At 40.7% G+C, this 23748-nt stretch overlaps 2 protein-coding genes across 2 annotated transcripts; one reads left to right on the plus strand and one right to left on the minus strand.

The window, feature by feature from the left end:
- The first annotated feature begins 1411 nt into the window (after window positions 1-1411).
- Window positions 1412-17778, plus strand: LOC135634848 (mitogen-activated protein kinase kinase kinase 5-like). Its single transcript, XM_065145512.1, has 11 exons — window positions 1412-2137; window positions 4005-4652; window positions 4729-4816; window positions 5272-5334; window positions 5418-5581; window positions 6962-7037; window positions 8011-8070; window positions 9319-9438; window positions 16633-16839; window positions 16925-17001; window positions 17097-17778. Exons 1-11 carry the CDS (start codon window positions 1605-1607, stop codon window positions 17299-17301), a joined length of 2241 nt encoding a protein of 746 aa, XP_065001584.1. The 5' UTR covers window positions 1412-1604; the 3' UTR covers window positions 17302-17778.
- Window positions 17779-17953: 175 nt separating this feature from the next.
- LOC135635328 (transcription factor RSL3-like) lies at window positions 17954-19804 on the minus strand. The gene is made up of 5 exons (XM_065146333.1): window positions 19015-19804; window positions 18729-18932; window positions 18576-18641; window positions 18431-18496; window positions 17954-18311 (listed from the first exon to the last, which is right to left on the minus strand). The coding sequence occupies exons 1-5, from the start codon at window positions 19480-19482 to the stop codon at window positions 18213-18215; spliced, it is 903 nt and encodes a 300-aa protein (XP_065002405.1). The 5' UTR covers window positions 19483-19804; the 3' UTR covers window positions 17954-18212.
- Between the last annotated feature and the right edge of the window lie 3944 nt (window positions 19805-23748).

A 23748-nucleotide genomic window follows, 5' to 3' on the forward strand; every position in this document is an offset into this window, starting at 1 on the left:
ATAAAAATTATATATTAAAATTAAATATTTTTTAATTTTTATTTAATTTTATAATAAAAAATATATAGTCGATCTCAAATAATTAAGGCTTTATATTTATAATAATAATAATAATAAATAATAAATATGAGATTATTGATATATCTCTGAAATGAAATGTAAATTGATTTTCTTTTTTTTTCTCTTTGAAAGTAGAATGATTACTTAAATGGACGACTAATTGGGTTTGGATTGGTTGACTCAATCCAACATGTACGACAATAACAAGAAGAAGCCCAACTACTTTTTAGAGTTTAAATATGATAATTAAGAGAGTTTCCTTTGAAATTGACCAATATGGCATTGTACAGTTGATAATTTCAACTTTAATTTGAATTGGTATTTAGTATAGGATAGGTGAGATAGGTTTGACCACTTCCACTTGGACTCGGATCACAATTTCATAAATTTTTTTTATTTGTATCGAGTCCAATTAAGAATTAAAACATTAATTAATGAAGAAATTACATGATTAAGATACTTAAGGACTAATGGGTAAACATCAATGCAACTTTATTGACCATATGTTTATTACATGACTAAATTGCTCTCTTGTTTACTGCCTCTCGATTCTTCACTTGCACGAAGAAAGAAAGAAAACTAAAATAAATAAAAAGACATCGATGACTGATTTATTATTAGATTAATAAGAATAATTTTAGCAATGATAACAGATACCATTTAATTCGAACTCATAATAATATTATGATAAACTATCAAAATCTTTGCCAATTAAATTACTAAGCTATTTTGATGAGATTTTAAACTTTTAATTTTTAATAAACACCACCACCATCATGTCAACATTTTAATTATAAAATTTATCAGATGAGGCTTCAGATCTTCAATATTTTTTTATAAATGAATGAGATATATAATGTTTTAAGTGGATAATGTATGTAGTGAGGTTTTCAACTGTCAATATTGAGCAAATAGGTTTGATATGTTACTAGTAGACCAATGTTGTAGGTTAATATATTAATATTATATTATAGAAATTAAAATTTTACGATGAATGTACTTTACAAAACATTTGTATATCTAACAACTTCAAATAGGTTATTGCTAACCTCAAATATGAGACATGTTTTCTATTTATTTATTATATTTCGTAAACATAGAAAAATTGAACTACCACTCACTAAATGGGAATATATGTCGGCCGACATGATGTCAAAAGCGCTATTGTGATATGACGTCAGACAACCTTTATATCGTTTATTTTAAATCGGAATATCCGAAACAGTCGCTGTCAAAGCCAAAAAAGAAAAAAAGAAGAAAATTGCTTTTCAGTTTTGACCCCTCCGCCAATCCTTCCTCGTTCGCCTCAAAGCCGCGTGTCGTGTCGAGAGAGGAAGAAAGGGAGAGATGGCTGGCGTCGCGCACCGTTGCATTTCTTCGCGACCTTTGTCTTCTTCTTCTTCTTCTTCTTCTTTTTCTTCTTCTTCTTCGCCCATATACCTCCCATGGGCGACGCCACCCGATCCCTCGAGGCTTAGGGTTAGGCTTCCCCCCCCCCCTCCCCTCCATTTATACTACCCTAAGCCTCCCCTCTTTCACCACCCATGTCCCCCTCCTCCGCCCTCGACATGCCTTGGTGGAAGAGCAGCAGCAGCCACAACCATATCCTCTCCTCCTCCTCCTCCTCCTCGTCCGCCTCCCAGAGCACCGGCGGCCACCGTGGCAGCCGCAGGGACGTCCGATTTTTCCCTTGGAGCCGCCGGCACCCCCTGCCCCGCCTCACCCGCCAGCGGAAGCTGCGCCACCTCACAGACGTCGAGATCGACGAGTTGTCCCTCGACGATCCCGCTGCCGTCTCGTTCTCCGCTCCCGTCTCCATGTTCGCCAACAACCTCGAAGCCATCCCCTCCCGGTCCGTGTCGTCGCCGATTTTGCTGCCGCGCCCGCTCCCCCTGCCGGACGCCGCCGCCGCCACGCCGTATCGAGATTCGACCTCCGACCGGGGGCTAGGGTTCTCGCATTCGAACGCCATCGGCTTCCCTTTGCCCTCTCCATTGAGGGCTTCTAAGAGGGCGGAGGGTGACGACGGGAATGGCGTAGCTGCCGATCCCACGTCTTTCGCATCTGCGGTAGGGAGGTATGATGCTTTCTCGAGCTACACGTCCATGGTTGATGAAAGTAATTTGGGAATCTAACTACAAGACATTGTATCTCATTTTCATCATTATACGCTGGAAATAATATATCTTATGTCAAGAAATCGTTATTAGTTTCTTCTATCACCTAATCGTTAAAAAAAGGTTAAAATTTATGTGCAACATTGAAAGAATAGCAATTCGACTTATTTAGAATTCTTGAGACTCTCGACATGGATATTAGATGGAATCATGCTTCAGACTATTTCTCATCTGTTGATGTCATTCTGTTTACGATTTTAGTGTAAGAAGTTCCCTCAGAATAACCATTTGCCCTTTTTCGAATCTTATGAACTTTCCTAATTGTCTTTTGTTTGTGTAACGTTTTATGCATTTCTCTTGGTTTCGGTGGTAACTTTACTGTTACAAAAGCAAACTTGATATGGTCTAATGATTAACTTATTTTTGATATTTATATGCCCAATAATTGTTATTCCGGTATCTTTAGAGCTCTCAGAATGTTAGGAGCTTTCACGGAGTACATTAATTATACACTCTGTGAGGAATGTCTTGGTATGGCCTAAACTAGATGATGATGAGAAAAACATTGGTTATACATTCCGTGGGGAATGTCTCGGTATGGCCTAAACTAGATGATAATAAGAAAAGCATTGGTATTAAAGACAAGAGATCGTAGCACTTAAGAATCAAATTCTTTTAGAATAAGGGGGCAAAAGAAAAATTAATGGGAAAAAAAAGAGACAATCTTGAAGGGTTATAAGCATGACTAATTCTTCATAGTTGTTTATAACCAAAGTTTACCAACGGATGATGCAATAATCTTCTCCCTGTCGCTTCGAAGAGAAAGCATCTATCTTGAATGGACGTTTTAGTGCATTTGTCCTCCATTTTAGCATGAATGATGACATAAACAAGATGGTAGTGTCATTCATCTAAAGTTCCAACTTGCTGTTTTCCCCTAAATTTTAGGAACCAGGTAAATATTCTAGTAGTTCTAATTTCTTAAAGCTTCCATTTTAGCAATTCTTTTTTATAACTGATTTTATTTTCACCTTGTCTCTGCCACTCAATGACCTTCGTTTACCGTGCTTTAGCAATCACAAATTTTATCCTTGTTAGCTTTAGTGTAGAAATTGTAGGCTATAGATGGCTGGCTGTTTACTACCTGCCATTCAGGCACCAGGTACTGGTGTGCTGGTTGTCCATTGTGATGCTATGTGCTATGTCACATTGGCGCTGCTGATGTACTGCTGGAATAGAGAAACAAAAAAGGGAAAAGAAAAGAGAAGAAATGTGGCAGCAAAGTGAAATAGCATATACTGCATACATGTTCCTCAATTCTTTGGCTTCAGTGTTGGCAGCCAGTAAAGGCATGTTGCAAGCGGTGCGGTGAACCTAGAAGGCTTTTATGCTGTTCTTTCTTTATGCAGCTTAGAATTCTTGTAGACTCTTGGGCTACTTTTGCTATCATGTGAGCCACTTGTGATTTAATAATTAATTCAAAGTCATTTGATTCAAGGTTTCAAGTATCAGGTGAACTGGTATGTTTAGAACTTTAGATCAATATCACCAATGTGACCAAGTACCAGTACTGAAACATATGGATCAGTGCTAGTGAATGTACATTTTTTTACTGGAGGGTACAACTCAGTATACCTCTCTGTGCAATATTAGTGTACCAGTATGATAGATTACTGAAACTGGTAATGGACTGTTATTTAAAACCTTGATTTGATTTGCTTACACAACAATCTTTGCACTGGGCAAGAAATATCTTTCTATCATTCCCTAATTTCTTTTTGCTTTTTACCAAATATATGTTGATGAGTTGCAATTTTTCTGTTGCAGTAGGTTAGCTTACCATACTAATTACAGTAGTCCAGATCAAGTTGGCATATCATCAAATAAATCAACTATTAGTCACAGGAGGAAGGTGTTCCAAGATCCAAATTCTTCTGAAACTATGAAATTTAGGTTGAATATTCCTGCTAAAAGTGTTCCAGTCAGCCAGTTCTCAAGTCCTGTTACTAGTCCTGTTGCCAGTCCTCGGAGATTTAGTGATGTAGACTTCTCAGCTTCTCCCATTGGGTTTCCAGGGCTTCAGATGTGGTCAGCACCAGAGATCTCTTCCAAGGGTATGATGGCAGTTTATCCTTCACGCACTTCACCTGAGAAGACAATGTACAGTCCTGAACGTTCTCCACTTTGTAGTCCAAGAACTAAAAGTCCTCTATTAAGATCTACAAATCCTAGTGCACCGCCATCTCCCGTGCAGACAAAGTTGTTTGCAGAGAGCCCAACTGCATGGCATGAAAATGGTGGTAGTGTCAATGTCCATCCACTGCCTCTTCCTCCTGGGGCCTCACCTTCTTCACAATCAAACTTTGGTCATCAGAGTGCAGCAAAAACAGAGGTATCACTGAAGGCAAATCATTGGCAGAAAGGAAAACTTATTGGAAGCGGAACATTTGGAACCGTTTATGAAGCCACCAACAGGTATATAGTTACATTGTTCATAGGTAGGATCGAGTTTCCTTCCTTTTGTTTAATAATAATTGATATATTTTGACAGACATAATGGTTCTTTATGTGCAATGAAAGAAGTTAATATAATTCCTGATGACGCCAAATCTGCTGAATGTTTGAAACAGTTGGAACAGGTTCGTTCTTGATATCTAACTATACTGCTGTCAAGTGAGTAACTTTCAATTTCTCATTTGCATAAATAGATTTTGCTCTTCATTGTTTCTAATCCTGACAGAGATAAGATGCCAGGCATCATAAACTAATAAATTTTGAAGTACCCTATATTTGTTTCTGTTAAATACTCTCTCTCCTTATACTATTTTATATAATTTGGTCAAGTGCACATCTTTTGAGATTCATACATGTGTTTAATGTTTATGGGCAATATGATATCTGCGTATCTTACATAATTTTTGCCCTACCAGCAAGTTGTAGGGCAAAGTTGACTACTTTCAGATGCATTAATGGTTATAATTTTATCTCATATTGGTTCTAACCATCACTTAATGTTGCCCAATTACATCTCGTGATCTTTCTGGTGTGACACTGGTTTCTGTTGATTGATTGGCCTTTGTTCTCTGTACTGCAGGAGATAAAGTTTCTTAGCCAATTTAAGCATCCAAATATTGTCCAGTACTATGGGAGTGAAACAGTGAGAACATTTGTGGTTATATTGAAGCTGTTATATTTCTTCTCTTTCCAGTTTTATAGATGCATTCGGTTTTGTATATGCAGATTGAGGATCGTCTTTACATATATCTAGAATACGTTCATCCTGGTTCAATTAATAAATATGTTCGTCAATATTGTGGAGCTATGACAGAATCAGTGGTGCGCAATTTTACTCGTCATATTCTCAATGGGCTGATTTACTTGCATAGTAAAAAGATCATGCACAGGTCAGTATTTTGGATGCCAGTGACTTTTTACTTTAAAATGTATATGCCTTTTAGTCTTCCGAAACCAGCTAGAACAAGGATCCAGGAAAATGCTGCAACTGAGAAAATTGGATTATCATTGACTTTCGAACAATTAACAGTACTTTCTACCATTAAGAGATGAAGGGGCACATCGTTTTTGGGTATATATACAGTACTGTGTATGTATACTTTATAAAGTTGCCTCATAAGTTTTTCAGTTATAATTTGCTTGTGTACATCTTTTTTGGGTGATTTTCCTAGAAAATATTCATATTTTGGGTATTTTCCAAAAGGTACCCCTCTTTTTTTCCAGACACTACCCCTAATTTGAAAATACCCAAAATACCCCTAGATAATTTTCATGTCAAATTTCTTCTCTCGTTTTTTTTTACCAGTTTTAAACTGTTATACTGTTTTTATTTGGCTCATTTACAGTGTTTTTCAATAGTATTTTCAGTGTTTATTTGAGGTATTGAAAACACTATAAATGTTATTGAGAAACACTGTCAATGATATCATATTATGCCTCTTTAGTTGTCATTGCTCATAGATCATTACAATGCCATATTTTTAAGCTGGTAGTTGATTTGGTTGAGGTTAGGAGTCCATTTAGATCATTTACAGTTTTTTTTGTTTTTATTGTGATGTTCAGAACACTATAATAAACCAATTTTTGATTTCTATTTGGTTGGTGTTGTTCTTAAACTATTATAAATACCTATTGGATTCCTGATATATCAAATAGTTTCTAGTATTTTGATTTTATTTGGCTCATTACGGTGTTTTCAAGTAGGCTTCACAGTATTTTTGTTGTGGTGGCCAAAACACTGTAGCAAGCTGAAATATTGTAATAGGCAGAAAAAACGATTTGAATATTTTTCAGACTAGAGATATTGCTTGGGAAAAAATAAAATAGGGGTACCGATTGAAAAAATCCAAAATATGGATATTTCTAGGGAAATCACCCATCTTTTTTTCTCTCAGTCACAATTTGCTCGTATATGTTTCTCTCCTCAGTGTCAAGTCAATTATAACCTTTTAAAACTTTCCAATGGTAGAAAAATTTCAAGGGCACATATGCAATGAAAAGAAAGGGTGAATTTTTCACTTTACTTTTAATAAGGGGTATTTTTTGGACTAAAATAGGGGCAACTCAGTTGCTCAATTTTTTTGTATAAAACAGTCAAGCTTGATGGTTGATCAATTCCAAGTTGTAGGCACCAAAATCTAAATATATGAGGCAGGCGAACGTTTAATAATTTTATAGGACACAGATGCTAAAACTTTCAGCTGTATATGTGTGAAAAATCCATTCTTTTTTATTGTGTGGCACTTTAAAGTGGCAATTGATTCATGCAGAGATATTAAAGGAGCTAATTTGCTTGTTAATGTAAATGGCGTTGTTAAGCTAGCTGATTTTGGGATGGCAAAGCATGTAAGTTTGTCTATATTGTACTAGATGAGCTGTATTTAAATGAAGTAACTTATATCTTTTAGTTGTTATGTTTTGTCTGGACATTTTGTTCTCATTGAATATGACATAAATGGTCTCATGTTTCCAGCTAGTGTCTTTCTGTGTGTTCCACTGAATTACTTCAGTTAAAGTTGTCAGAGACTCGGAGGTAATATCTATTGCACAGGATTGCAAATAAGTCAACAGAGTACTAAAGCAGGGTTGGAAAGGAGATAATCAGCTGCTGCAATGATTCTGAAGCAGTAAACAAGAATAATTTTTTAAATTTATTAATAGAGTAGAAAATTTAAGAAAATGGGGGGTTTGAGACTGTTACCATAGTCTCATTTTCTAGGAAAATTAAAACTCCTTTTAAAAGAGCTGCAGGCTTTTGTGTGCAGTATTTTGAATTTGTGTGTCTATGCAGAGATAATGGCTGATATTTTTAAAACTTGTACTTTCTACTTCCTGCAAGAATGGTACTTTGTTGCCTCTATTAAGAACAACTAAACTGCATGTTGGATAGATGCCTACTACCTTTTTCCAATTTAAAGTCAAGTAGAACTCCATAAAGATAAGACAGCAATCTTATTGTCTTTTCTAGTAAGTATGAGATGAATTAAAGTAATTGTGAGATAATTTTTATCCAATACAAGACAAAATCCGAAACTTGGAATGTAAACATGAACAAAAATATACTGAAAACCTACGGAAGATATAAAAAGTTGATCTAGAATCAACCAGATCATGTCTCTTTCTACTTGTTTATATTGGGACTCATCTTCCATAGAATGATATCTGCCCAACTCTATACATATGTTAACATGATCTTCATGTTGTCTGGGAAGATCCTTGTACTTTTTAATATACATACATGTCATGTTAGACACAATTGCATGATTATTAAAGTACGTTAAGTTGACTAGTGTTTTGATTTTATCTTTTCATTGATTAGTTAAGTGGAGCAGCACCCACTCATTCATTAAAGGGTTCACCATTTTGGATGGCTCCAGAGGTATCATTTTTCTTCTATTTAATATTAAACTATATTCTGGGTTGATATACATGATTGTTAATAGGTTGAATTTTTTGCCTTTTCTTTTGTTTGTTATGTTATATGAGCATGCTGATATAAGCAAGGAGGTTACATGCATTTGCCTCATTGAAAATTTGTGAATTGACCATAAAAGACAATACTTTTATAACTAGTCCAGAGGCTGCTATCATTGAGAAGCAGATATCATGATATTAATCGGGTGGCACTTTGACAGATTTGTGTAACCAAGTTGGAAAAAGTACTTAAGACTGTGTTATGCTATATTCAGTCTAAACTCCTCTCTCCTGATTTCTCCATTCGGATATTAGGCCCCTCTTTTGCCCTAATCGATGATTCTGCGTATCCCTTAATCTTTCCTCCTAATCTATGCTTGTTCCATTTCTATTTCTTAAATGATGCTCCCATCAAGCCTGCTGTTGTACTTGACAAATAATAAAAAGTAACTCTTTAATATGGGACACCCCTCTTATAACTCAATTAGCTTATAGTGGAGGCTGCAACAGAAGGAAAAATTAACACAGGACCTGTGTGTCATGGCCTATGATGGTAGCAATAGGACAGTAAGAGGAGAGCTGCCTAAAAGTTTTTCTTCTGGCTTCTTCAGCAGCATGAGCACAAAGAGAATACATGATTGGATGACAAAGCCTCTCCTTGGTATTTGTAATTTGAGAAACTTTTGTCATTTGATTTTTTCGTTTAGCTGACACTCAGAAGTTAAATATTCCTAGAATATTCAATTAAGATAGTAGGAGTAGAAATAAGGTGTTTTTGTTCTTAGCAGCCAATTTTTTATTGAAATGTCATTTCCTACATTGAGGTGTTTTCCATGACATCTCCAAACGGAGATATTTATATGTGATTTCCTGAAAACATTGATTTACTGATCATTGTATTATGAAGCTCTTTGTTTTTTTATTTTTTATACTTCCTGTAGATGGTACTTCTTCTCAACTGACTAAAAGATGTGGCAAGAGAAGTAATTCATTAATCAAATAAAGGTACCCCTTCATAAGAAGTAAATAAATTTTTTAAAACAATTGATCTTATACTTAGAGATTCTGTTGGTAGCTCCTAGAAACTAAACAAAGTGAATGCACTTTTCAACTGTAAAAATGGGTTTTATATGAAGGTTTAAATTAGTTGTCAAGTCTTTTCTTGGCCATATTCATCATTTTTGTAGATTTTGAACCAACTTCTCCATTTCAGATGTTGCAGGCTACAATGAATAAAGAAATTGGTTATGATCTTGCTGTTGATATTTGGAGTTTAGGCTGCACCATCATTGAGATGTTCACAGGGAAGCACCCATGGAGTGGTCTAGAAGGGGTCTGTATGTTTTTGTTATTCATGTTGTTGACATCTTGCAGCCTTTCAATTTAAGTTGTTAATGTTTAGCTATTTATTTGATTTTATGAAAAAAACACACTGTTCTTGAGGTTATTACTCTTTGAAAAATTCTTTTCATTTGTTTTAGCAAAGGACTAAATAGGAAAATGACACTAAGAGAATACAGTGAAGGGTTGAGAGAAAAGAGAGATATTACACATCACCAGTGATTTCAATAGGTGCTCGGGCGCTCGCCTAGGCGCTCGGGTGAGGCGAGGCGAGGCCCGAGCGCCTCGCTTCACTTCCAGGCAGCGCGCTTCAAAGAGGCGTCGCCTGGGCGCTCGCCCGAGCCCAGGCGCTTCGGGCGAGCGCCTGGGTTAAACCAGGCGATCGAACCAGCGTTTTAGGTCTGGTTCGATCTCTGGTGCTTTAGTTGGTTCAATCGAACCAACTAAAGCACCGATATCAGCTGCTGTTGCCCAACCCTAACCCTGTTAGCGTTCACGCTACCACTGCCACTGTTGCCGCTCGCCGCTCCCGCTCCCGTTGCTCGCTACCGCTGCTTGACATTGCTCGCTCTCGCTCCCGCTGCCACTGATGCCGCTCGCTGCTGTCGCTGTCACCGCTCTGTCACGGACTTAGCTGGTTTTGCCTAAGTCGTGCGGCACCCTTGCGTGTTCGTCCGCAAAGGTCAGCCTCCCCGAAGTCTCCCATTGTCTCTTAGGACCACCAAAAGAGAGAACGAGTTAGAGAGAACGAGTTAGAGAGAACGTCTCAATCGGGATTCATAAGCAAACATCTCCGAAAAACACTTCATAGACAATGCAAATTACAAACAGACTTTACAAGCTCTGAACAGTGGCACAACAAAGGGTAAAATGGTCCATTACAGACCGAAAATCTCTCGCACGTGTCCACATGACACAACCTTTATTTACAAGCCTAAAGAGGCCACCAACCCAACTAAAATGAGACTTATAAGCCTTCGGCTGCCCCTCTACACGCTGTACAAGGCATGAACATGCCAACAGACACGGACAGATATAAGCATTACATCAAACATCCTATTTCAAAGTTTGTCCGTGACATTCTCCCCCACTTATCCCTTCGACGTCCTCGTTGAAGCCTTTGTCGACACTGCAACTCCTCGCCTTTGCTGAATCTTCAATCTTCTGCTCCAGCTACAATGCGCCTCTTGGCTCCCAGTTGCTCTCCACTGCTGTTTTTGAGTAGTCGAACTTTTGATCCGCCATGCTGCTTCAACTCACCAATGACTCTGACTCTGGTGTGGGGTTGGCTGAGTTGTGTTTATCCTTGTTGATTCCTGCGGATCCGCCAGATGAAGGAAAAAACCATCCTTACTGCGCCAGTCTCTCAAAATTCCACATGCTGCTTGAATTGGGTGGATGCTTGTTGGAGCTTTAACGAGCATCGTCTCGCAAACTTCTGAAGTTTTGGGTCCTTCCTCCACAAAATTTGCTCATTGACTCTTCTTTCACTTAGTTGTCACATCCAAGTAGGTTCGCATCACTTTCGCTTTCGATTGGCATTTCGTTGGGAAATGAAGTGGACAATCTACTCTCAGTAGCACTGATCACCGTTGGTGAGGATTTGACAACTATTGTCTTCCATTATCTTCGAAGGGTCTTTGAACTTGTGCAGAGCTCCTCTACTGGATAGATAAGAGAATTAGGGTACTCGGTTTCGCCCGTTCTCTTGAGAGTTGAGAAGGCAAAGGTTACTTGACTTCGCCCGCCTCCTCGAGATTGTACTTTATGTATCGAGCTGGTTACTGGACTTCGCCTGCTCTTTGCTCACACTTCTGAAGCACTTGAAGTGTTTGCGCTCCTTGCGTTGAGTTAGCTACTGTGATTCACCTTCTCAATGCCATCGAACTTCTGGAATGCGGGAAGTTTTCACCCCAGCTTGGAGTAATTCTCTTATAGGTTTGGTCGCCTCTGGGATTGTACCGTCTTCTCCATCAACCCTACCGCCTACTCCATTGAGTAGCAAAGGTACAACACCGCCTACTGCCTGCTTCGTTCCTTGGTTATGCACTCTTGCATGACCCGAAGTCCTTCACTTTCGGCTATCTTGATGAGAAGCTCATTGACACCGGTCTTACGAAGTTACTCGACCTCCGCCCTTCAGCCTTGTCTTGGTACTTGGAGATTGCCTCTGCATGCTCCACCTCCTCGGCCCCCTTTCACGACCAAGCGCTCTCCCTCCATGAGAGCAAGAGATTAATGACTTTCACGGAAGTCCCGCCTCTGCGGTACCATGGCGCCGCCATGCCCATGGCCCTACTATCCGTCGCCTCGCCTTTGTATCTCTTTTCTTCACGATCAGTAGATATGTCTCCGTGGCACTCCTCTGAGTCCACCTCCATTCTAACTGATGCTTGATTTTGGGTAGCTAAGTCCCTCTGGACTCGTTGTCGCTTCCTCGCCCCTTTCGACCCCCTGCTTCAACACCTCTGTGTTCTCCAAGCAGTCCGTTTGGTCGATGGAAAGACAGACTGCAACTCCCATGCATGGCCTCTGCCATCGCGTTGTAGGGTTTGCACCAATTCTGTTCTCCTTAGCTTCCTTGGTAGCAACATTCGCTTACTCGACCTTGTCCTCTGACTTGTCGGGCTCCCTTAAGCGAATATGAGCTCTGGAGCAGTCCAACTCTCCAGCTGCTTCGATCATACCTCTGCATGATCAAGTCCCTCCCATGGAACTCACTGGTACTTGCATTCGAACTTTTCCCTTGGTGGAACACAGCCCCCATATGCTGATGACCAAGGCTTTCATCCGATGCAAAATTCGATGCACGCACGGAAGACCCGCCTCTGCGGTACCATGGCCTTCACTCCTTGAATCCATAGCCCTTCTTGCTGTCGTGTTGTTCACCGAAGTGGAGCTTCCAGTAGCTTCCGATCATACCTCCATATGATCTAGTCCCTCCCGGGACTAATTCGTGTGTATCGCATTGCCACGAACTGTTCCACCACGATCCACTGCACTATGTCGTCTCCTGGTGACATCTTCATTGCATTCTGATCCTTGTGGAATAAACTCGAATTGTGAACCCTCCATGTGTGGCCTCTGCCAATACATCGCAGGGTCTCTTCCACCTTCGATTTTGTTCGCTCCTTTGGCAATCGACCTTCATCCACCCACTCTTGGGTCACACCTAGATGAAGCACCGCTCTAGGACAGTCCGTCGCCTAGTAGCTCCCGAAGTCCACCGACTTCACTGTAATTTGTGCACCATTGTCTGGATCCTGGGCCTCTGCCCCTACCAGCACAATCTCCGCTGCGCACCGCTTCCTTCATGGCAACTTGAATGGTAACACTGTGGCATATTCTTCAAGAGCACCCGCCTCTGCGTCCTCTTGCCCTGTGCTAAGGCCTTCTGAACTCAACTTCGCCTCCGCAAATTGAGTCGCCTTAGTTCCTCCATCAAATGCTCCTCCGAGATAAGGTGCATGTGCCCCGAAGCTCCCTTCGTCTTTGGCACCATGCAAGATGAGTCCGCTCCATCAGAATGAAGGACCCATGGAACAACATGTTCTTACTCTTGCCTCTGCAAGAGTTCATGTCCTTGACCTCTGTCTAAGGAAAGCACTGTGCCTCTGCTCCATGTTTCAACTTCTATGCTGGCTCCCTTCGAGTGGCTTGAGTACTTCGCCAAGTTACCCCCAAGTTGCTCCGCTCCTCGTTTTTGCATTGAGTTGATGGTGGCCCTCGCGCCCACCATTCCACGGGTCAGCCCTCCCTTGAGTCCGATCTCCACATCGACTCCAAGTGTGCCTTCATTTAAGTTGCTTTGGGTCTCTCCCCCATTTGATCTCGCAATGCATCCACCAATGCATTCTCTCAAGCGAGATCATGCGACGATTCCTCGCCACTTGCTCAGTCCATCGAGCTTCGTGGAGTTGTTGTTTGTTGAGGTACTCCTCCTCAACATGTGAGGTCCGTCTCACATGATTCTCCCTCTGGAGAGCCAGGACTTATCCCTCATGGATAACTGTCCCATTGGAGTAACATCTCTCTTCGTTTCGGAGACCACCATCCTCTTGGACTACTCCGATCTGCTGAACAAACTGTGCATTGTTTTGCCTCCTGCAAATGTACTTGCTAGATTGCGACTCCACGTCAATACAGCCCCTGCTGCGCCACTCGAGGCCTAGCAACATGCTGAAATCGTTGCACACTTCAGCTTCCTACGGACGTATCCTTCACATGCCGAAGAGAAAGTTTCAATGCTCCATGGCGCCGAGTTTCGGTCGCCTTGGGATGGCCGCGAACATTCCATCATCCGCATACAAGCCCATGCATGAGTACCAAATTCTTCGAGTTAGCAATTCCCCTCACCTCTGTGAGCTTTGCATAACTCTTTTGGTCGTTGAGCAACTCATTCCACCTTGGATGGTCTCATCCTTTACCAAGCGCCTCGCTTGCCTTGAGCACCATCAAGTATGGTTGTCAACGTTGAGCCGTAGCTCAAACTCAGTCATCCCAACCTTTGTGTGCTCCACATTCTTCCAAGCTTGCCTGTTCTCGTGGTGCCTCTTGCGCGAAGGGTTGGCCATTCCTCTGAATGCCAATCTCGGATGCCCGCTCCTCTGAGCGACTCCTTTTCCTTATATCTCCATGCTCGTTTTCCCCCAAACGGTCGCGCGTGTGCTGACTGCCCTCAACGCAGCCCCGCTAGGTCCCCCACGTTTGCATGCTAAGTGTTTCTATAAGTGCTTGTCCCGCTCTGATACCATCTGTCACGGACTTAGCTGGTTTTGCCTAAGTCGTGCGGCACCCTTGCGTGTCCGTCCGCAAAGGTCAACCTCCCCGAAGCCTCCCATTGTCCCTTAGGACCACCAAAAGAGAGAACGGGTTAGAGAGAACGCCTCAATCGGGATCCACAAGCAAACATCTCCGAAAAACACTTCATAGACAATGCAAATTACAAACAGACTTTACAAGCTCTGAACAGTGGCACAACAAAGGGTAAAATGGTCCATTACAGACCGAAAATCTCTCGCACGTGTCCACATGACACAACCTTTATTTACAAGCCTAAAGAGGCCACCAACCCAACTAAAATGGGACTTATAAGCTTTCGGCTGCCCCTCTACACGCTGTACAAGGCATGAACATGCCAACAGACACGGACAGATATAAGCATTACATCAAACATCCTGTTTCAAAGTTTGTCCGTGACAGCTCGTTGCTCCCAATCCCGCTGCTGCTCGCCGCTCCCGCTGCTCGCTGTCGTCGCTCCTGCTCCCGCTGCCGCTGCTCACCGCTGTCGTTGCCACTGTCGCCGCTCTCACTGCTGCTGCTCACTTTTACCGCTATCGCTGCACCCTCGGTCTTCCCTTACACTCCTCTTCCTTCTCCTCTTTCGAAAGTATACTGTTAACAGTATACTAGTAATAGTAATGTATTTGTATTTATTAGATTAATGATATATTATTTTAATTTTAATACTGTTAAATAATTATATTTATTAATTATATTATATATTTTAATATTTTAGCGCCTTGCTTCGCTCGGGCGAGCGCCTAGCACCTCGGGCGTTTTTGGACCTTGGCGCCTAGCGCTTTTTAAATCATTGCACATCACAAGGTTTAAGTGATTTGGCACATAGACTTACAACGACAGGTGATCATGGCAAGGATCACCATTTAGATGGAAAAAACATACAAAAATGGTTTGAGAAACTCTCCTGTACAATTGTCACACAAAAACAACTCTCTTTCTCAAAATTCCCAAATGAAAAACAATTGACACATAATAGAAAGCTTTTTCCCCAGAACATTTCCTGTTTGTCCTCTCAGTGACCTCAATTTTCTTGTAATGTCCCTATTGCAATAATATGATACTTGACAATTTCAACATTCTGGCAGAACTTATCAAACTTTGATGGTCAAATTTTGAAACTTTGTCAGTCCTCAACTTCCATTTTCTCTAACTTGAAGATTGAGATGACATTGGCTTTGTGACAAATTTTACTGTCGTTAGTGCCTAGTTTTACTATAGCATTATATGCATTTTCTTTTCGGAACCTATAGCTTGTTGTTGTTGTACATGAGTGCATCCCTGATTCATTTCTGTTTGGTACACATGAAAAAAAGTTCCTTTGGTAATGACGGACCTTCTAAAGTGATTAGTATGAGGTGTTGTAATTGTGGTGCTTATTCTAAGGAGTAGGATGTTTTTTTAGCTTGGAAATGGTGTTTGGTGGCAAATGTCCAGCCTCATGAAGGATCGAGGGACACAACTGTTTGAAAAGTAATGCTTATGCAATTATTTCTAGTGTAGTTTATACTAGATGAATGCCTCATTGCAAACCAACCAGTGGTGTGGAACAAGGTTCACAATATGTGCAGGCTGGATCAGGTTGGTGTTCATATGCTGATAACTGGACTCAACCTAACTCCTAACTGAGTTGATCATCCAAAAGGTCAGCTTGGTTTATCAGGTTAAGCAGATGCAGGATACAAAAATTGCTGCTGCCTGAAGCTTGTGATGATCGGTGGGCTTGAAAAGAAGGGGGGGTCAATGGTGATGAGGCTTATTATGAAACAAGAGAAGGGCGGGGACTTGGGGGCTTTGAGGATACAATCATAAGCGGATTTCTGGATATTAAATGTTTCTACTGATATAGACATGGGAAAAAACTGATCGAGTCAGGTTCAAGGTGGATTTGATACTAAGTGTTTCTCTATGGAAGCTGCTCATCAAATTTGGTCATGTTTTCCCTAACAATTTTGAGGCCACGTATGCCGGATTTACTGTTACAATAAACTGCTGCTATTGTGCTTAAAGATTTATGCATGAGCATGTGCTATATACATATTATTTATTCTATAATGTACATATTATAGAATTCTTATTTTCCTTTGTCCTCTTCAGTTGCTTTTGGTATTTGCTCATCATAATTTAATTATTATAGTTTATCCTTGGGGGTTGGTTTTATACATTGTTCAAATCGATCAATTAGGCATTAATTTTGGTTTTGGTGGCTGCTAGCTGGCTCAATCCACAGCCTGTGTCCTGACAGCTCCACTAAGAATGTATATAACTAGACACAATTTCTTAATCTTGCTGCCAAGCCGGCCCTTATTGCTTTACTGTTTTACATGAAGATCTAATATCAATTTTCCTTGTGGATCTGAATTAATTTTGCTTCTGATGATCACAGCCTCAAGCTATGTTTAAGGTCTTGCATAAAGATCCACCAATACCTGAAACATTGTCCAACGACGGCAAGGACTTTCTTCAACGTTGCTTTCGTAGGAACCCTGCAGAGAGACCAACTGCTAACATGTTGCTTGAGCATCCTTTCGTTCGAAACTCCCACCATTACAGTATTCATGGTTCTCTCCAGGCTTTTGCAGGGATTAAACTTGTAAGTCACATGTTTTCTCATTTTGGTTTTACAGATATTGCCAGCTTCATATCCATACAAAAGCTGAACATGTTTGTAATGACAGGATAATACATTTAGCCCTGGAGATAGAGGTAAATCAAAAAGCGAGCCAAATGTGAGAAGGAAACATATGCCTAATGGGTAAGTAAGCCTTTTGTCGGGTTAGGAGTGTTCCATTGATTCTTTATGGTTCTGTACTGAAAAGGAGTTTTAATTTTATTTGGTTTTATCAACAGCGAGAACAATCAATCTCATCCTGAAATCCCTGAGTTGGCAGTCTCCCGTCTTTCTTCTCGTACTGCCGTCGAAGTTTTCCCTAGCTTGTCTCCTCCTCACGCAAGTCATGCTTCATTAAGTCCGGTTGGCTCCTCAGCGAACACACAGAATGGTGTTCAACCGGGTGCTGCAAACTTTCAGCCCTATGCATTACCCAAACGTTAATGGCAAGGAAGAGATAAATCCCTTTTGATATAGAGTGGTGGATACTTGCCCAGCGGGTGTAAGGAATGCTAATTTAGTTTGATCCCCAGGTTTAGAAGACTAACAGAAGTAACTGAGGTCATTTAAACATTGGTGGAGCTGAGATGTATAGTTGATCGTATGCGATCACATTATTCCTCCTTTTTGTTTTCTCAATGTTCTCCGACTCGATTTATTCTTCCATTACTTTGGTGATACAAGGTCTGTCATTGCTTTTGGGAATCTGAAGTGAACAGGAAGCCTTTTATTGTTGACTCCCTGGATGTGTTAAAGATCTACATCCAGGGGTCCGTCGATGACACTTATGTTGTATAATACTGTCCATGTCAGGATCATAATTCAAGTGTAGATGAATTCCTTCATATGTCTGCTGTATATCATATGTATACTTTTCATCAACCGTTTCAGGGCAATAGAAGTCACAGCCAATCTTTTTTAGGAGTTGCCAGTATGATTCATTGTGAAATCATCGAAATGCCGAAAACTAATACTTGCTTTGGTCTCTTTATCTGTTTCCTGGTGATAAAACGGAGACAATTTGTGAGCTCTTCCGATGCCATTTGGATTACTATTCTCACTAAATCATATCGCCATTTCAGTAATCGTATCATCATCGTCCTCTCAGGACACAATGATTTGGGTGCTTCAAGGTAACCAAATATTAATATGAACTACATGTGATGTGAAAAGATCAAGTCTCTTTATGTGTTTGTTTGCGTGCTGAAAAAGATCAAAAACACAAAAAAAATACTTGTGATGTGAAAAGGTTATGATTAGCATATCAAACCCAATCACATGATACCAATACATTGTCAAGTCTCTTTCAAAGCGTTAGTACACAGTCTTGTAGCATTCTCAAGGAATCAATCACTCTACTGTGGTTGCTGTGGAGAAATGTCTATCTCAAGTCCGATGTTGATTCCGTTGTAAGCAATGGGAGCATACATCCACAGTTCGTCCGAGCTCAACAGCTGCATCACATCGAGAGAGAGAGAGAGAGATGACCATTAAATTACTTTATTTTTTTTGACTTGATGCATTTTTTTCTTGAGAGAAGAAGGAAAGGAGAAGAAGTAATTTTGGTGCAGACCTTAATTTGGAGCTGCAAGAACTTCACATAATGGACAGCTTCCTCCAGCATCGTGCTAATGTCAACCTGTCATATGACATCAATTAGCTCCCCTAGTTTTGATGAGAGGTTCTTTGGACGGAAAGCGGTGTCATCTCAAACTTACCTTTGTTCCATTGGGAACGAGGTTCTGTAAAATCCTCAGTCTCTCGTTGATCCTCTCCCTCCTTTTCTGTGTTCAGGCAATCATAAGGCATTAGAAATATGAAGTTTGTCTTGCAGCCACACGGAAGGAAAATTGCGGGGAACACGATCTCACCCTTGCATATTGACTTTGTGGATTGGTCGATGGCTCTTGATCTGCTCCCTTTCCTGTGCTAAGATCTTGCAAGGCTCTCGAGTCATCTTCCCAGCTGTAGCTGCAGGAGTTCAGACGACAATTCATGGTGGTGGTGTTGCTCTCTTCCTCCCCGTCGCAGCTCCTGTTCCTTCTCTTCTTGCCTCTCTTCGGTGTCTTCACCACCTGCATCAATTCCGATCCCACACTCGTGGTACGCAAGAAGAACAAATCCGTTCACGTTCCTAATCTCATCTTTTGTACTCACAGTGGTGGAAGCTCGAGCCTTCTTTGAGCTTTGGGAGGAGACATCATCCGTGGAACGTGATCCACTCTTTCTTCCAGGCTGCAGCACCTGATCCTGAGCGCCCCCGAGCTCCGCAATCTCATCGCTGCTCGTTTCGCCGTCGTCGAGGCGAGTCGGACCGCCGAGCGGAGAGATGGAGTTGCAGTTGTTGTTGTTCATGGAGGTGGAGCCGACGTTGATCACATCACTCGCGTCATAGCTATCGTACCCACAGTGGGATCCAAAGAAGAAGCCACCGTACTGGTGAACGTCGAAGCTGGCATCAGCATTATCCCATGAACAGAAGAGCTGATCGTGGCAGTCTTGCTCACTGGATGAGCTGTAGATGCCAAGCAAATGTGCCACCATTTCAGAACCATCATCATCGTATGGCACGGTGGCATCCGATGAGCTCCATCCCGCCTCCTGAAGCACCATCGAAGGCTCCATTTCGTGCGGCGGAGGTATGGAGGAGGAGGAGGAGTACTGTTGCTCAGGGTGGAACAGCAGCCGAGAAGCTACATTTATACAGGCAGAGGAGAGCTACAAAAACCTGTGGCCAGAGAAGGGGTTGACTTCGATCCTCCAACAAGCAGTCACCAATTAAAATGACCACCGTGGATGATTGGGAGGGACGCTGACTCATGATTAGTGCCACCATGGAAGCCGCAACTCGGTCGTCCTCGAGGAGCATTCAATGAACCAGCTGCAGAATTCTTCTTCGTCAAGAGAATAAACAATGAGAGGAGGCAACAAAGAGGTTGGCATGATCTCACGAGCACATTCCTCGAATCGAAGCAAGCATTTGGATCATTAACGGACGTTGAGCGCAATCAATTACTCATCACCCCTAAGTAGTGCCACAACGACAACACTGGAGTCCTATTTCGTCGGCGACGAAACCGGCGTTGACGGCCGGCCGGCCGGCCTGCCTGCCTGCCTTGCACAGCTGTGGAGAAGAGGATTAGAATTGGAGAGTTGTCGCCTGCTTGCAGACATCCACGGAGTACAAACTCCATTTGTTATTCCCGTCACTGTTTGATTAGGACAACTGCTGAGTACTTTTTCCGGTGTATTAAATGACCGACCAATTATAGCTTGCAATCAAAACGTGTAGCTTTCCAGTTTGTCTACTCTTTCTTTCTTTCTTTCTTATGACTATTTGCTTGTTCATAAATTATATATTTTATGAGATTATTTGTTAAGCCAATGATGATGAGAAATTAGGAAATAATATATATATATATATATATATATATATATATTACCGAGATAAAGAATATTGAAGTGGATTTGCCAAGTTATAATGTAGATTGAAGTTATTGCTATTATTTGTTAATAAAAAACATGTATTAAGAAATATATATATATATATATATATATATAATTAAAAAAGTGAAACTACAAGATAATGTAGTTTATTATTGTTGTTGTATTCGTTTTCTATTATTTAAGAAAAATATAATATCATGTGGTCATCAGTGTTGATGGTATGATGGGGCTGACATTAAATGGAAGCATCATTTTGATGCATATGAATGTGTACATCTAAAAAATCAATTCTTCTAAGATAAATTTATAGCCAAATTAATCACATGAGCTAAGTTGTTGTCAGTGGATTCCCAACAGAAGTAGTATTGTATGTGACCCTTGCAAAGTCAACCATTAAGCTTTTAGAATACAATATAAGAGAAATTAGGTGGGCTATTATATTAAAGATGATAATATACTGGTTGGACCAAAGGGGAGCAGAGCAAATTGGCCTTCTCTATGACATGCATGAATGTGCATTGATAATAGCAAGACACTGAATTGTTAGGTAAATAAAAAATCAATTAACTTGGAGAATTGAATGGCCAAAAAGTCTCAATTGGAGAATTAAATTTCATTCATGTTGTAATCACCACAAACCTCATCGCAGAGTGAGTTGAGAATTCAGAGGAATGTTGGAATCATATGATTAATAAGAGAATAACGTTAGTTGTCACCTAACTTCTATAATAATAAAAAAAATGAGGATTAGAAAACTCTTGTGATAATGTTGAAATTATCAGATTAAATACTTGTAATTTTGAAGGTCAATGTTTGGAGATTAAGTCATCAAGTCACAAGAATCATTTAAGTACTCGCAATGGCATGCGTCTCTCAGTCCAAACTACCTAATCATAGAGAGCGTGCAAAATCATGGGTGGATGGATATATATATATTGCCAAATTTTATGTGTGTGTCACAATTAAGATTCATTTAATTAAGACAGTGTGATGATAATGCCCGCATTTATAATTAAAATGTGATGTAATGATCATATCTTATGGTTGATGCTATCTTCCAATTATTTTGGGAACAAGTGCTTGAGTTGTGCATGCATCCAATCAAATGGGCTTCACTTGGTGATTACTACTACTTTCAATGTTTCATTAACTTAATTGGGTGCATAATTAAGCATACTGCAGACACTGAGTTGCCTAAAGATGTAACTAAATGCGATTTCATGTTCTTAATGGTGACTTCTATTCCTTATTATTATTATTATTATTATTATTATTATTATTATTATTATTATTATTATTCTTATTATTATAATATATATATATATATATATATATATATATATATATATATATATATATATATATATAATTTCTTTCAAATGTGATGGAAGCAATATTATTTATGAGTTGCATGAAATAAATTGACTCTTAAGTTCTTTCTTTTTAATGTGACTATGACGCGACGTTAATTGTGTAATAATATACTAATCAATTTAGATGTTTAATAAAAAATAATTCTTAAATGACTAAAAAATAAAAGAAAAAGTTTAATTATTATTATTGAATATATTATTATTATTATTATTATTGATACATAAATGGGCGTATTTATGAAACATTTATAGGGTTAAATGTGTTATTGGAAAACTTTGCAAGGATAAATAGGTAAAAACGGCTAACCATTTTTCACCCAAAAAGGAGATTATTAATACCGACTGCTCTAAGCACGTGAGAGTTACGAATCCGCACGTGTAAAAGTTGAATAAATGGGAACCGCTCGCTCTTTCCCGCCCTCGTCTCTCTCATCTCCTTCCCACAAGCCCTGGCGCTATCGATGGATCTCTCGATCCAATCCGCCATGAGCACCGATTCGAGCAGGCAAGTCTGCAACCCCCGGTTCTGTGATTTCTGCGATCCGCCAACTCGTCTCCCCCAGGAACAGGTTCGCCTATCGATCTCTCCCTCTCCCTCTCTCCTCCTTTTTCTTCATTTATGATTTCCTTCCCTGATCTCTCAATGCGATCGGATTAAGGTCCTAATCCTGGGTTTCTTCTTCCATTTTACCCCCCCGGATCGAAGGGTCTTCCTGCTCTGATTCTTCTTCAGCGATTGATGGTCTCTGTCCTTTCTTCTCGTTTCCCAACAATCTTTGTAGTGACCATATCAAGATGCTTATTGATCCCACTTCCTGATCTCTGAGTCGAAGCACTTGGAGGGTAGTTGATGTTTGCTTCTTGGATCGGTTCACTGGCCTTGGGATTAATCGGACCGCTTGGTTTCTTCATATTGTTTCGCATCAAACTCGATTTATGTAGGCATAGATGCGGTATAATTATTGAAGAGATCAAATTGGGTGCTTAAAATTTCTGTATCTAAGGATATGTACTGCCATAAATTATTGAGTTCATACGAGGAAGTACCATACAAAGGCTTGGGATTGAGATTAAAGTTATGTTTGGTTATTTCTTCAAGCGAACAACTGAAATGTCATCGACGGCAGACGAAAAAATTGTTGGAGTTAATACCAAAATCAGACCAAGTTTTGTTTGATCTGCCCGATTCTCATCGGTCATGATGGATCCGATGGGATCAGCATTTCCTCTAATGTGCGCGCTATCAATCCAATGAGAATTGGACCAGCCGAAGAAACATCGGGGTACGGCATTCCATTTACTTGTCATGTCCCCCCATGTTCTCTCCATCGGCCCAGGCAGGCGAGACACACACCGGCTGCAGGCGCTTGGCGGCATCGAGGACTAAACCTCCCTTTGTTGGCCGCAGCAAGAGGGCTCCGTGTTTACACGGGGATATCCACAATTAGGGAGCGACAGCGCCAGCCAAAAGCCCAAGCACCTGCTCGGCGTGGTGGACTGTCGAACTATTCAATTGTCTTCCTCTGAGGACACGGGATTCCCCCTCCCACGTGACTTGGAAACCGTGGATGGAAGGTAGGTTTGGTTATTGAGGTCGTCCCGGTCCTGATCGAGGAATTTGGTGTCCACTGCAGTCAACCTTAGGAGCGGGGGGTGGTCGGTGAGAGCCGCCACCGACGCCGCCGCTTGCCGCGTCCAATCCCGCGTCCCTTCTTTCTTTCTCCTCGCTGCCAAGAAAGTGACGCTTCTTCCACACCCCAACCTTAGATGTTGCTCGAACGAGACCAGAGTCAAATGTGATGTGTCTGTGTTTGCAGACATAGATAGGGCTTTGGTTTCGTCAAAAATGAGGTTTTCTTTTTAGTTTATTGTAAATAATTATATAGATATGTCGTCATGGATATGCATATGCATAAACCTTTGTTAGCTTTGTGGTGCAATACGCTAAGCGGCTATTATGGGGTACCAACAGGTGGGGGAAATGGGGACAAAGGATGGAAAGTGGGCCGTTCCTGAAGCCCGGAGTGGAGTACACCAAGGACCCGTGGAACCTTGTCTGCTGACAAAAGTC

The sequence above is a fragment of the Musa acuminata genome, chromosome BXJ3-4 (assembly GCF_036884655.1).
Source record: "Musa acuminata AAA Group cultivar baxijiao chromosome BXJ3-4, Cavendish_Baxijiao_AAA, whole genome shotgun sequence".
Taxonomy (NCBI): Eukaryota; Viridiplantae; Streptophyta; class Magnoliopsida; order Zingiberales; family Musaceae; genus Musa; species Musa acuminata.